The 16,396-nt window shown below is 39.3% G+C and overlaps 1 protein-coding gene across 1 annotated transcript in view; it reads right to left on the bottom strand.

Annotated features, from left to right (window-relative positions):
* LOC310958500 (transmembrane protein 132C) overlaps positions 1-16,396 on the bottom strand; it is a gene marked incomplete at both ends in the record, with an annotated part of 153,092 nt that overhangs the window by 69,226 nt on the left and 67,470 nt on the right. Inside the window, one exon of the mRNA XM_083929472.1 lies at positions 2,621-2,764. Within this exon, the coding sequence (XP_083785598.1) occupies positions 2,621-2,764 (144 nt within the window). The remainder of the gene's footprint in view (positions 1-2,620; positions 2,765-16,396) is intronic.

Below are 16,396 nucleotides of genomic sequence, written 5' to 3'. Positions count from 1 at the left end.
ACATATTTCACCATAACGCTGTCGTGTCTCCCCGTAACATTGTTGAAACAGTCATCCAACATTATGATCCATACTTAAGTCGTTTTTTCCCAAAGCAACATGTCCTTCTATCCTGTTGTTTTTTATTTATTGTCTCTTCTGTCTTTCTGTCACACTGCCTCTATCCAATTGACCATAGAAACGTAACGAGACTCATCACCTCTCATCAATAAATTGTAAATTGTCATAATTGTCACACGCTATTTTTCAGAACATTTTTAAAAAGTTTAAAAAGTGGTGGGGAATGGGGACAAAATTGGCCTTTTCAAAAAGTGGTGGGGACACCCAGCATCCCCAGCATAAATGACGCCTATGACTTTAAGTCCTTTTGTCATGATTAAACAGTTGCAGATGTTATTGCATACTCTGTTGCACGCAGCTTTTTAAGTTACATAACTTAGCACAGCCGAAGCCGGAAATTTTAAACATAATGGTGAAGTGGGTTTCTCTAATTTGAAAAACATAACAGAATGCTTCCTTTCCTTAAATGAAGTAGTAAAAAAGGATTACAAAAAGTGGTTTGATTTGGTTAACATGTTCTCATACCATACTACAGACTAGGGATGCAAATTATCGAGTAATTCATTAAGCGATAGTTGTTTCATCTTATCGATCGATGATCGATTAATTGATATGCGGCAATTCTTCTGAGAAGCTGAATTTCACACTGAATAGGTTAACTGTATGGACCTTTTTTATGGAATTCCATTAGCAAAAACCTTGGTCCTTGGTTCACATTCACTGTCACAGGAATCAAACTAGGACACATAAAGAATGTTTATGTTTACAATTTTGAAAAGGTCTGTATGTAACATAAAATGCTATCTTCCTCATGATATATAGAAAAAAAATACAAATTATATTCCTTATGCACTCACTTGAGGTCAGAGAATAACATTTTGGTATCATATCAAACATATTCTGAATAGAAAATATCAAAATATTACACAGGCTACTTAACATGAAAATAAATGGGGCATAAAAAAATAATTTCTTAATATAAGAATACAACAAGCCATTTTCAAAGCATACGACAACTAACCAATGGATGGATTTCATTCCCTTAGGTGCTGTGTCCAGGTTACCTCAGACTTTTTGTGCTCAGTGATTTATTTATTTTCTTTTGCGACATATAAAATAGGTTGTAGGTTATAGTGTTGAGTACTTAGGTTTAATATTCATGCGGATGATCAACTGTTGGTTTATTACTTAGAGGATTGTGTTTCCTGTGTTTTTCCTCCTGTGTTCCTGTGCTGCCTTTCACCCCTTTGCCCATTTGAACGCTCTGAATCAGCATGTCAGATTAGTTTTTAGCTCAGTCTTTTTTGGATCCTTGGTTTTGTTCTGTTGAGACTAGTTTTGCCTTGATTGCACGAACCTTGAAGAAAAAGTTTTCTTCATGTTTGTCTTGTCTGTAGACTGCTGTGTTTGGATCAACCTGCTCCACTCTTCATCACACAAGCAGTCTCTTTTCTCAGTTTAAATTCTATGAAAAACAACTCAATGGAATAAGGATCCTCTTCAGAATCAAATTGACGCATTCAAGGACTCACTGTCAGAGTTTTGATTTTCAGCTATTGAACAAGATCCTACTTAATTAAACAAAGGTCCACGCTCACACTGGGCCTCATTCACCCATATCTTCTGATGTTTTCTCTTAAATTTGTTCTTGAGAAAAATCCTAAGAAAAGTCTATGTTAGGTTCATGGCATGCTCTTAAATCTTTGAACTGATTGTACCTCTGTTCTTATAATGATGAATCTAATTTTCTTGTAAGTTGAAAGCACGTGCTAGATGTTCCTTATTAGCATAGGTAAAGACCCTGCCAATCCCCTTAAAAGGACAGGAGACTGCAGAGCCGTGTTCTTACAGCCACACACAAAAATAGAAAAGAAAATTTTAAAGAATAAAGTCAAGAATGCCCAAACTAAAGCCTACAGTGAATAAATCACAGGTCACTAAATGTGAAAAAAATAAAAAAACTTAAACAGTTTGGAAATGGAGGTACCTCTAAGTTCTGTGGGCCTTGCGAACCGCATAGTTGCGCCGCAATTGCGCATGATATGAGGCCCAGAGCACAACATGTGGCCCTACGCACAATGCATGTTCTGCGTTTAGGGAGGGGCAGCCCTGCCGTTAGGTCACGGCCCGGTGAAACTCTCTGGAGAGGCGCTTGCCGTAACTCAACGCTTGACTCAGTCATGTGTTTTTAATAGTTTTTGGACAACAGTGGCAGATTAGCGCCAAGTTATCCATTTTTTTCATAGGATTTGAGAATATGAAAAATATAGAATATTTCAAGACTTCTCCTTTTAAGTGCAAGCATGGGGCAACACTGTTCCTCAAACAATATTGACTACACTTAGGGGGTGGCTAAGGACCTGCGTGCATGGCACTGTGCAGGAATGAATGCTTCAGATGCTGAGTCATGTCGTAATTCATCCTCACTCTTAGCGGATGACTCTCTACTGACAGCTCTCTGATAAAAGTGTGCTGCTACTTTCTGGTTGTTCAGCAGGGTTTTCACTTCATACGTATCATTCACACATTGAATGAAGGAGAAGGAGATAGTCGGACGTACCTTTGACTAAAACTGTTCTCCTTCCTCCGACAGTGAAGGGTGACAACCCTGTGACCTTCACTCCTGACATCCTGACTCACCGTCCACACAACAGGGTTACTGGCTCTAGCTCCCAGGAACGCCACGCCGTCCTTGAGCTTGACCCTGAAACACACAGACGTGCACAAGTTAAAAGAAAAACATTAAATTAGAAAATACTTCAGCTGAAACCTGAACAGCTCACAAATTGAGTTTCAGAGCTTTAAAAACACACCTGGCCTCTTTTTATGCTCTGTTTCTGAAATGAACAAAGAAACATTAAACAGCACTGGCTTGAATCAACTTTCACAGTGGTCACAAATCAAACGCTTCAAATACTCATGGTCTCTCTCTCACACACACACACACACACACACACACACACACACGCAAGAAGGACATTAAAGTATACCTTCTAAAAAGAATGACATTTGACGGATCAAAAACATGCTTTACTAATAATCACTAAAATGGAGTTACCATATTGTTAAAATTATAAGACGGTGTTTTTTTCTCCCCTAGAAATTCATGTGTGTGTGTGTGTGTGGGGGGGGGGGGGGGTCGTCTTATAATCAGGGTCATGTCAATATATTCGTGACAATATCGTACAAGATGAGGAGAATACAATAACTACAGGTTTCTTCAATTTTAGATAACCATGGAAAAAAAACTAAAATTCTCCCAAACATTTCATGTTTTGCGCGGGAGGAATATCAGTTTAAGGAAGTGCATCTGGCAGGTACAAGTCCAATTAGTGATGAAACCTGAAACAACCACAAGTTCAAATTAGCCCTTGTGAAAGTATGTTTAACAACCATAGAATACATAATGAATGAAAGTGGTTTAACATGAAGTATAGTTTTACACCTTGTAATACCAGCATTCTAGGAAACACACACACACACACACACACACACACACACATACACACACACACACAAACACGCACGCACACACACACACACACACACGCACACACCTGGGATATTACAACAACTCCAATCTTTTAAGCCTCCATGCCACCACTGCCCCACCCAGTTGCCCCTCTTTCACTTCCTTTACTCTCGGTCACAGTCTCTGGGAGGCTGTGCGGTCACTGAAGAACCATGACCTACTCCTCTTCCAGTATTCTGACATGCTATTGCTCTCCTCTCCCATCATGATATTTGTGAGGGGTTTTCAGTTCTTCCAACATGAAAAATTGCTCTTGTTCCATTGGCACGAACGCGGCAGAATATTTCATGCAGGGAAAATGAAAGAAGAGATGGCAAGAAAAGCTAGAACTGAAGTAAAACACCAACAGCACAAAGAACGGTGAGGAGAAATAAGCATTTCTATTCAGTGAAACGCAAGGTAATTTCTGCTCGCGTCAAAATAATTGGAGACTGTCCTCGTTCTGTAGCTGTGAAAGACTTGTAAAAGATGAAGAAAAAACTGAGCGTTAACAGGGGGATAATGACATGACAAACCACGCAGCAGTCCTCAGAAGAGTGCAGTCATTACATCTTCAGTGCTCTGCTGGCCTTCTTTGATCTTATCCAGGCAGCAGAGGCGGTATAAACTGGCCTTGTGTTGGTTGCTGCTCCTGATGAACAAAGATAAAGGCAGACGGTGTGGAAGACACGGACAATAACTGGAAGGAGATGGTTGCTGTGTGCCAACCTGTTTCCCAGTCATCACCTTAGCCACGGCAGAGTAATTACTACAAACTCACCAGCAGATTCAGTACGGACAGTGGATTTACATGAGGGAATGATCATCCGCCCATATGGACTAAGGGTTACAGTGTGATCGAATATCAAACTCCATTTTTAAGGTATAATTGATATAGATCCCATGATGATGCGGAGCAGCATCACCTCTCAGTTTTCCTTCTCTGTTTTTGGCTAACTTGGTTTACAAATGCACAGTGACGTCTTGTCTTTGCATTAGTGCTCAATTCTGATTAATCCACTCAATCGTCCATTCAGTGATTTTACAAGTAAAAGCTTTTCATCAAATCACTTGTTATGTCTCTGCTCCCCTCGTGTTTTGTCATTGTATTTGGCATTTCATAGACTAAAAGACAAAAGTAAAGTCAATTATTCAATCAATGAACTAGTTGGATGATGGGTTAATCAATACTGTAGCAGAATGAAGCAATCTTGAACTACAGTGTCAGTGTTTGATATTGTTCCATATACTCTGCAGGCTTAATGGCTAAACTTTTTTGTCTTTCTCTAAATCTAAAGCTGTTTTCCTTCATGAACTCTAGACAGTGTCCGATGAGATGAAAGTCTGGACATTGTCACAAGTTGCCCTTTAATGTCTGTAGCACACAACAGGAGATTTTCACTTACTGTAAATAATCTGTGTGGTTGAGGCGAGGGCTGGCGCCTGGGTAGAGTATGTAGGACTGTGCCTCTGCCCATAAAATCAGATGCCAAAACCCTAAGACAAATTCAAGGAGCAGCAAAAGGCTTGGCTGTTTATGACCACATTACGAACCAGCGTCATGTTACCATGGTGTAATCCAGTAATCCATGTCCTGCCTCCTCTGAATCTTATCATCTCTCCAGTAAGACATACAGTATTGGTTGGCATCTTTACGTCAGTCACCCTTCTTCTTTACCTGTCAGATGTTTGTTTTCTCCGTTTTTTGCGCAATTGGCACGATGGAAATGTCATCAACACTCCCAGTCACTGGGAAATCTTGTGCCAATTAACTGCTCTATGCACACATAGGCTCAATCGGACATTACACAGGCTTTGTACTGGGGAGCTGGCAGGGTCTATTAAATATCCAACCCAACTGATTCAGACATTTTTGTTCTCACGTACAGCTCCTACGGGTAATGTCTAGATAATGTTATCTCATTCCATGTTTCTTCCGCACTCGCTTTATTTCACCTCACATATGACTGACAAACCCAAGCATGTACTATAGCAAACCAGCAAGTGGGCTAAGTTAACAAATGGCATGTTGTAAATTAGATTTGCTTGGCTAATATGATTTCTGGTGAGGGAGTAGGAGGGGGGTAATCAATAAAGGAAAGCAATTTGAAGGTTGCCTCCCTTTTCACATGCATCAGCACATGGAGCCGCCTCATTAATTCCATGAAAACCAGCATCAATAGGATGAGTATTTACAGATGGGACGAGGCTATCAGAAAATATAGTTCTCAGCGCTCCTCTGATGGATGCTGAAAAATGGCTGGATGGAAGGATGGCCACTGCCCAGATACCATGTCCACACACCTTGCACCAGGCATGTTGTTCTTATGCTGCATGTTATACTAATGTGCACTAATATCAAAGTCCTTTCCACAGCAGGGAAAAACATGGAATACAAACAATTCTTCGTTATGCGTTGCATGTATGCAAATAATAAAATTTAGACCAATATGTTCTCAGATCTACTGGGCTGGCATGGAGGTATACACTTCAGAATAACATTAATTTCTTAACATTGGCCGTCAACTATTTGTCTTTCAGAGGTTGTAGTAGGCTTAGTTGTAAATCTAGAGTATATATGTTTTTTAAATGCCCTAGGTCTCTAGCTTGTGGTTGTAAAGGTCACAAGAGGTTGTTTTCTGAAGTGAGGTCATGGCTACTATAGGAATTAACATCAACACACATGCACATAATTGGGTTTATTGAATCCACAAGAGACTCAACTTTCCAGACATACCCAATAAATGCAATTTCAAGACTAAATTTGCCCCAAACTGCATGGGATTAACATAATATGGGCATGGGCATGTGGTCTATAAAGGGGAGACTTGCTGGATCTCATAGGACCCATTTTAATTAAGATGTCTTAAGGTGAGAGGTCAAGAGACCCCATTCAAAATGGCCATGCCAGTTTTTTTACTCGCCAAAAAGTCAGTATTTTTTCTGGAGAAAGCATGTTTTTTTTTACTTAATGTCTGAATGGTCCCTTGTGGGTCCCATGCGAATGGTGGCCATGGGGGTAGAAGAAGGCACACATTAAATTGACTCAAGAAAAGGGAGAAAAAACCAAGGAGTTGGGGGGGTGGTGTAAAGGTATTAGTGGTGAGCACAGGGATGGAAGGATAGCTTTGTGTTAAAGGTGTTTGAGCAGAGAGAGGGGATAGTGGTTTATAGAGACCAGCCAGGTGGATTAGAAAAGACAGGAGTTCTTTCATGGATGAAAAACGACAGAGGATGGGGGAACACAGTCAGCAGAGGAGTTGGAAAGTGGACTTTATTGGTTAAGAGTCCGAACCGGCAGTTGGCACTGGCATTTGCTGTCTGTTATATTTCCAACAAAGAGAGAGAGATGTATGTCTGGATAATTTATAATAAGAAGCCATCTGCAAGGTTATGTCACCCACTAAACTTAAAGAAAGAAAATAAAGAAAGAAAGAAAGAAAGAAAGAAAGAAAGAAGTGAGCCAGAAGGAGAAAGGTTGTAATACAGATGAGCAGTGTTGGTAACGTTACTTTAAAAAAGTAATTTGTTATAGTTACTCACTACTTGTTCCAAAAAGTAACTGAGTTAGTAATTGAATTACTCTATAATAAAAGTAACTAGTGACCAGGAAAGTAACTATTTGCTTTACTGTTAAAATAAAGTTGCTGTATGTCAAAGAATTTGGATTTTTCTGAGCAGTTTTCACAAGACAGTTGAAATCCGTGGAACAAACAAGTACTTCTACATAGCCTTCATTATTTATTGCACAGCAACAGACCGTAAGAAGTTTATCCTGAACTTCAAGTATTATCTTTGTAACAAAAGTAAACAGTATAAGTAAATAATATAAAGTGTATATCAGTCTATATCAAATTAAATCAAACTCTCACAACCTGAGACAACTGGTCAAGTAAGCAACCTGTACTTCCAAGTATTTTGTTCCCAACAAGAGTCATCATTTAAACCAAAAAAGTGCATTTAACTATGTAGTCTTATTTACATAAACAAACTCTCACAACCTGATATGAATAGTCTGGACGACACAGGCTACTGTATTTCAAGTATTTTCTTCATTAAAAAAGTACACAGTTTAACAGCATGGAGTGCTTTTAACGATTGAACTACAGCTCCAAGATATTCACCTTCACATCCATACACTCCTTCCAAAACACTAATCAAATCATGTAGCTGTCATATATCCGACTAACCCATGTAGCATAACCATCCTACCCTTCAAACAACTAACTGTATCTAAGAAGCAGCAGCATTCAAACCTCTTCTTAGACAGCCTGTTTCTCTTTGAGGGGTGGAGGTATCTGTGTTTTTGTAGATGCAACGCATGTGTCGTTGTGAGATGCTTCACTACGAAAATGCCAACTTTTCAATGGATTGCTCCGGACTCGCCATTTCTGCTGCTTCTTCGAATCAGTTTGGTGTTTGTGTGTGTGTGTGTGTGTGTGTGTGTGTGTGTGTGTGTGTGTGTGTGTGTGTGTGTGGTGCCGGTGGTGGTGGTGGGGGGGCATGGAGCCAGGGTTGCGTTCGAAATAAGCACTAAGGGTGGAAACAGTAATTAGTTAAATTACCCCGTTACTGAAAAAATTGCGGCGTTAGTAACGCTGTTATACTTAATCGCCATTAATCGCAACACTGCAGATGATTCACAGTACATTCATATGAAAACGTAATTAATTAAGCCCATTGAAAGGCTTGAAATAAAAAGTCTGTGGTTGGGCATATTTTCCCAGGTAATTTTAAAAAAGTAGTTTAGAAAGATTTAATTTCCAGACAGCAGGCGAAATTGGCCAAATGACATTGAGGTATTTTAGTTTCCTGGGTCCCTAAATTCTCAAACACATGCAGCTAAATCCAGTTATGAAATAAACACATGATGGACATAGATCCCCCACTTTCCTATATTTTCCCTCCATCCTTTTTTATCTCTCTTGCTCAGAAACAAAAAATCTTCTCAGGGTAAATTAAATTAGATAGTAGCAAAAGACAGGTGAAACAGGCAGGGGAGCTGGTTCAATAAATTTGTATGGTGAAACAGGCCTGCGCACGGGATGCTCTGTGTAAATAGCTGAGGAGTAGTTTTCTGCAGAGTGTTTTTATGGGGGGGCAGACACAGGCAGATGCCGAGATAAAGACAGAGCTAATTCAATTAACGAGTTTGATGCTGTTCTTCCCATTATCAGAGCTAGTTAAAAGTGCTGGTGCGTGGCGACGCTGCACACAGAGGACAAGATTAACACTATCAGATAAAGAGGGCTCGCCAGACAAAGCTCATCTCCACCCATGCGTTCTACTGTGTCTCTCTCTCTCTGTCTCACCCTTTTGACTCACTTTCAGTCTGTCTCTTATCCCATCTCCCTCTGTCCTGTCTCTGTCTGTTTCTTCTAAAACATTCTGCCCTCCTCATTATATACACACACACACACACACACACACACACACACACACACACACACACACACACACACACACACACACACACACACACACTCGTTCTCTTAACCCCTTCCGGTCTAGCTTTGGTCCTAGTTCTCAGTATCATCTTAATGAGGAACCGGAGATTCTGCACACTATTGGTCACCCTATCACTTTATTTAATTAGCTAATTTCAGTTGGTAAAGCTTCTACAGGTAATTTGAAGGTCTACAGACCAAATCGTTTTAATTAAGTAAAGTGAGTCGAAGAGTCCGGCAGTGACCAGAAATTCTGGATCCTTCTCACTTTACAGTTTTTGGCCCAACACACTTAATAAAAATGTCATCGTGTACGAGAACACTATTCAAAGTTAAGACCATTTGAATCATATCTGATTCATGACTTTCTGCGACCTCTATGTCATACACATGACCGATACTTCCCCGACAAACCTGATGTACAGTATAATGTGATACGTGTTATCTGCCCCCTGGTGGATTATCCTTGCACTGCCATCAGTAGAGGTCATTTGAATGTAAAATTGTTGTTACTAATATTTCAATATAAATATTTACTGGATTGAAGAAATTTGTAATTACTTAGTATTTTTTACTTTATTTTATGATTAATCATGTCAAAATGTATGTAATGTGATAATGCAGGTATTTAAGGTACCTGTAAATCTCTCAATTATCATTTTATAGCCTAACATTTTTATTTACTTTTTTTTGCATTTTGTCTAAAGGTACATGCCAGCAGCTAGGGTTTTCTATCGATTAGCATTTGGTGCAGATATTCACGTTTCTTGTCATTATTTTATGTTCTTGAAAAGAAACCAGTCAACAAAACCTTCTAACCTTCAGACCAAGCTGATAATACAAGGGTGTGATGCACCATTGACACCTACAGTGCAATCCGATATAATAACCTTGTCTCCAAGCTGTAAATATAGTCTTTGCTACTTTGTTCAACTGGAATTTGAGTTGGAAGAAAAATCTCTCACTTTTTACTTGGAAAAAAAAGGAGGAATGAAAGAGCATCTTGTGATATGTTCAAACAGGCTATCATCACCTAACCTTCACCCACACCCTCTAATTTCCTCAGGATATTGCCCCAAGAGTGTTGCCTGGCGCGAGGCTCATTCGGTCCTTCACTTTACCCTTGTAAAATGTCAATTTCACTTCTTGCTGGCATTGACCACCTACTCATCTCCCCATTCTTTATGGATCAATATCTGTGTGATCCAAACCAGATAGTGAATGAGTATCAGAACTGGGAAGGGTTAAAAGCTACCCATCTATAAAGGGACAAAGATGATCAAAGGGAGTACTACTTAAAGTGCCTCTTAGTCATTTCAACCTCAAATGGATTGTATTGAGTGCTACTTAATTGAGGAGATGCTGACTGTCATCAACCACTAGACACTTTTACAATCAGGTGGCTATGCAAGGGACTGTCTGTACCATCCAAGAAAAGCACAGATTATTTGCTTTTCACTCGGAGAGGATAGCCTTCAGCCAAGTTGTTTCTTCATCTATATTCGGATGCCTGAAAAATACTTCTCTACGCCTCGTCTAGCATTTTTTTTTTGCAATATTTTTTTAATTAAAGGAAAAAGCAGCCATATGACTGACATATAGAGTGTGGACCTGAGGTCTGGGAACACACTCCCACCTTTAAAAAAAAAAAAAAAAAAAGGCAAAAAAAGAAAAAAGCAGCTGACTTCAAATGAGAAGAGGTTCAAAATGCAAGCTGGCCATAGCCTCGTGACATGAACGAATCCACGACAGATCAAGGGCAATCATATGGGCAGGAGCACTGAGAAATGAATTTGAGGTGAATTCTGAGAAGCCTCTGAGATTGTCTGAGGAAAGGAACATGTCATTTGAAACCTGGGCAAGGTTTCAGACATACAGTACATCTTAAATACATTGTAGCGGGGAGGAAATCATTATTTTGCTGTGAATAAATTAAAAATCAACACAGTATTTGGATCCCGTGGTCCTGGTGTTTTGAACAGAGGGTTCAGTATAATCTAGAGTCATTATGATTCTCCAAAAATGTTTTTTTTCACTCATCAAATGAGAACTTTTGCATATCAGCTGAACAATTAACAAAACTGATTGACTGACTGACTGTCAGGAAATGTAAGATATAATTTACTCCTTGTTGTAATGGCTGAAATATAAATTATCACTTTAGCAGTGGGTTTCAGATAAGTGTCATGTTATATGAAGGCTTTCACATTTGATAAAAACAAATTGATCTTACTTAGACCACATATTATTGAACATTAAACAGACAATGCTAATCGAATTCTTAAAACATAATTTTGTAAGCAACAGCCTCAAGACTGCCATGATAATATTAATATGATGAGATAGCACTAATGTGAAGCCCATTTCTGCTGCATACGAATGGTTGCTGTTTTTGAAGCAGAATGCAACACATGCATAAGTTATCATAGAGAGGGTGGGAGATGTAATTGGGGCATTATTTACTTAAAACTGGAAGCAGAGGAAGATAATGAGAAAGGAAATGAGGTTGTAGCTCATAAAAAGTGAAATTTATCAAAGCCAATAGCTTAGAGCAGTCAGTGCCTTTGTTTTCTTTATCATGCCCTGAGCTTTCATTATGTCACACTGTATAACCTTATTTCCAAAACTGTAAGAAATATAAACTGTCAAAGAAAAATGCAACAAATAAAACATGATATTCTGAATAAAGAACCAGGCTTGATGTGGGAGGGTATTGACTGAAATGACAAAGAGTGCTGAGTGAGGAGAGAGAGAGAGAGAGAGAGAGAGAGAGAGAGAGAGAGAGAGAGAGAGAGAGAGAGAGAGAGAGAGAGAGAGAGAGTGAGAGTGAGAGTGAGAGAGAGAGAGAGAGAGAGAGAGAGACAGAGATAGAGAGATGCGACTGTGTACCTAAAAGCAGGCCAACGGGATGATGACACTAAGGGGTGTGACAGCGCAACACCCACTGTGGCCAAGAGCAACTCACCTCCAGTAAATCACAGCCCGGCTCTTATCACGATGCTAGACTCAAAACGTAACATTCAAGAACATCACCAATCTGATGCCCTACATGTAGGCTATTTCAAATTGAGTTGCTGCATTTGTAGCATAAGCACGGTATTTCAGATTAATATAAATATGAAATATACTATGTCATGATGGTTTTCCTTTTTTTATTTTTCATAATTGCAGAGATGTACGCCAAGCAGTATGAAAAAACTTCCAATTTGCTATTCCCTTTAATGCTGGATTTCAGGAACTCAAAACTACTGCAGCTGTAGATTAGCTGAAGAAATGAGGTCATGTTGTAGCAGACAGAAGCTTGATCCCTGTGGCTGCCATTTGAATGGAAGCCGAGCCAGTTAAATAGGGGATAGGGCAAACGCATGCAGACGCTGCTTCCAGTAAAACCTATTTGACATAAGGTTGCATGTTAGGGATAAAAATTAGACTTCCCACTGGATTTGTTGGGTAGGATGGGATGATCCAGGACTGATCCAATATTTGGATGGACGCAGAAGGGGGCCAAGTAGTATAATCTCAGGATGTAGTGAGACAGATTATTGCAAATTTGTAAACCTGATGTAGGAAGGGTTACACAGATTAACACTAATGTCACTGGGCACATACAGTTCTCATCCTAATGGCCGTGGTGAAGGCCACAAACTGAAACCCATTGATCTGGCAATGTTCTTAGTCTTTATACAATATGCTGTACAGTTGTTAACGTAAAGAAATATCAATGTCTGTCAGCATATTTAATGGACCTCTACTGTACATCCATATCATTTACATTATGAATGAATTAAGCACTAGACCAGGTTTTTATGCTTTAATGTTCAAAAAAGAATTAATTTTGTCTGCCGGTCCATCCAGCGCCCATCCAGTCTGCTACAATTAGTCACTGTTTCCAGGTCTTTCTTATCTGCGTCTCTGCACCGCCATCGCAGCCAGGGAATAACTTTCTACCAATGTATAGAATATTTCTCAATACATCACAGCCATACAGAAGTCCTGACAGCTCGTTTAAAGACAAAGTTTCTGAATACCGGTGTGCATTTCTCTGTGGATTGAGAGTTTTGATAAATTTTACTAAAAGTTTTAGTTGGAAACGACTTCCTGACTGAAAACATACAAAAGAAAACAGCTTTTGCAGTGCGCACATCAAGAAGAGCAAAAATTCATAATTGCCATATGTATGCAAATTACATCAATCAGAAGCCATTACTGAAACAATTAATCTTTGGCAATCACTAAAACATTTTAATCACGATCGTTACAAATGGTTGACTATTCATTATGCCCTCTAATTAGATCATAAATTGTGTGAATACGCTGTTGTGGGAGGTTTTGAATGATGTGACACGCAGGAGACAAACACAAAAGCCAGCTAGGACTGATGAAGTGTGCTGCATTAATTGCACTTGGAGCCAGGGTTGCTGAGATGGGACTAAATTCCTGTTCTCTCCTGACTTCATCTATGAGTGATTTATTTATTGACTGACTGACTGACTGGTGGTTTGAGCAAGCAGGTGTGTTGACAGTTGATGCAGGTGATCATGATCAAGGGTCAAATGTTAAAGTATGTCATTCAGCTGTCCTGACTTTGGGGACTATAAATATTCCTGATATAATTGATTAAATGCTCCCTGCTGGTGTAAGTGATCTAAGTGAGCCATGACAACAGTAGACCCATTCTTGATCTAGATGTCATGTGTTGTTGAGTGCATCAGTGTTGTGACATTTGTGCAGAGCCATGGGAAGGCAGTACAGTAAGTGCCGGTGCGACAATGTGACAAGGAAAATGTCAGCCATCCAGCTAACCCAAAATATCAGACAATGTCCGTCTAAAACTGTCATGAGCGCGCCATGGAGTGTAAGAACAGTCTCTCACCAAGAAAACCCATCCTGAAGAAATAAAATATCTTGGTTTCATTTACAGTCTCAAGGTTATGGTCATATAAAATCTCAGTAACCCTCCAGGGACAAAAATAAAATGTCTGCACACTCTCTTTTGCACTCTGCCATGTGCAGATTATTGGAAAATTCAGAGCTGAAATTTCAGGTAAATCAATTCAGGCTTGCTATGTGAAAGCTGGCATGTCAACCAGTACATTAGCCCCATTTGCACTTCATTATGTGCACCAGTGGGCACTGCTTAAAAGTCACCATGAGCCGGCTGAGCTACATACAGGAGACAGGAAGGACCCAAGTCGCGACATAGTCATCTGGCAAAGGGTGGTTATCCCTGACCTGGCTAATTTTCTGGACACAGTTCAGACTAAAGGTCAGTTGATTGGCATTTGCTTGTCTTATTACTTGTCTTACTTATTTTGGTGTAAGTGGTTAAGGTCAGGGTTAGGTTTAGATTAGGGAAAATTAGGATAAGGGTTAGTATATGCTTATGTTATGTCTGTGTGTGTGTATGTGTATGTGTATGTGTGTGTGTGTGTGTGTGTGTGTGTGTGTGTGTGTGTGTGTGTGTGTATGTGTATGTGTATGTGTGTGTGTGTGTGTGTGTGTGTGTGTGTGTGTGTGTGTGTGTGTGCACGCACAAGTCTGTAAAACAAAAAGAGGAATGTAGATGATGTGATGGCGTCAGAGAGAAGAGGAGTAATCAAGTAGAAGATAGAAGGATGATTTCAGGGTAGAATAATTGACTTTGATGTAGGCTTGGATGGAAAAACAGATTATCTCTGCTGGTTGCTGTGCTTTCTTTTGTCATAAAAGAGAAGAGTTTTGTTTGAGTGATTGTTTTGGAGTAAAATGCTACCTTACTGCTCTCCAAATTATTATTATTTTTGCATTTTTCAAAAAGGAGCTTTGTTATAAGTAGGATCACAATAAATATACTTTCCAAAGACCTAATTTCAAAGACGGTTTCCATCATCATCCCTTCCTCTCTTACTCCCTCTTAGGGCCCTAATCAGTGATTTGACATTCAATAGATCTGTAAAGAGAAACAAAGCTTTCTCATCCCTACGTGACTGTGTAAAAGTAACATTACTTTTTTAAAAGTACTGGAGCAACTTAAGAAAATCTCTGTGTAGATTCATGACTAAAACTGTGTATATGCACAAAGAAAGAGTTGTGCATATGTATTTATTTCCGTCAGATTTATAAAGCCATGAGTACGGCTTATTCTGTTTTAGAAATCTCAGTCATTGTGGAGCTGGACGCAGTTGTAAGAGCCACATTTCCACATCCACAGTTCGCATTAAAGGATATAGAAACACACTTAAACTATATACATTGCATATCAATAGTTGCATCAGTAGTTACAACTACAACCAATGAGGAATATGGCAAAATGGGCAATTTCACTGACTGTTTGTTAGCATCGGTATCTCTAATTCAACACGTTTCTGTAAACCATCATCATCATAGTGAAATCTTAATCATAATTACTATTTACTGTTACAAGGATGATCAATGATTTATTCATAGCGCTCAAGTTGAAACAGACTGTAAGTGCTTCACAATTCAGGATAATATGAAATGGTCATTAACAGGGAGAGGATGGCTCAAAAATAAATCGTAAGAATGATAAAATGCAGCGCTCATAAATAATTAAAATGAATTGTACCAAGGTGCCTTCGATTCACACTTTACGGAACGCTGTGTAGCCTGAAAAAAAAACGATCAGTGAAATTTGCAAAGTTTACATCTCTCTCAAACCCCTCATCATCATTTCAGTCACAGTTATGTCAGCTAAAATGATGTGTACGCCTGGTCTGAAGTACGTGTGAGGTGCACTCATTATTACTGCACATTCTTCCTTTATGAATAATATGTGGGAAAAGGTGTAGACATGTTTTTTGTGTATGCACATAGTTATATGCATCTGGACCCTGGAGTCAGAGCAATGTCTGATTTTTAACATACTGCGGAGGTACTGATAAAAAACATCATTAAAAGGAGACGCAAACTTTCTGGTCTTCTCTGGCACCCCTTGCAGCTGTTATTTGCATCATGTAGTAAGCTTTGAATGCTAACATAAGTATTTAAATTGACTAGACAGAAAAATAACTGTCTGGACTAACAGTCTGACCCCGCATCGTATCAGATGGTAAATTGCGAGAAAGTAAACTCAGTAACATCCTTTCACTGTGTTAACAACCTTGCAAAACAACTTTATCCTACTAAATGGTTTCATCATGCACTGTTCAGGGTGTGCATTTCAGAGAGGCCACAGTGGCTTATTTTGCACACACTGAAGAGTGCATGCATGTTACATCACCAAAGGAGAGGCCAGGGTGAAACTTAGTTGTAATTTAGAGCTTATATGCAAGCTGACCGTGGCCTTAAGTCACACAGAAACAACACAATATCAGTTTATTCGGTGAGAAAATATGGTTTATTTATATTTTCGTTCATCACAGCATAAATGCAGGGTTTC

This window comes from Echiichthys vipera (assembly GCF_963691815.1).
Source record: "Echiichthys vipera genome assembly, chromosome: 16".
Classification (NCBI taxonomy): Eukaryota; Metazoa; Chordata; class Actinopteri; order Perciformes; family Trachinidae; genus Echiichthys; species Echiichthys vipera.
The sequence above is the reverse complement of the archived record's forward strand: the minus strand, read 5'-3'. Positions and strand labels throughout refer to the sequence as shown.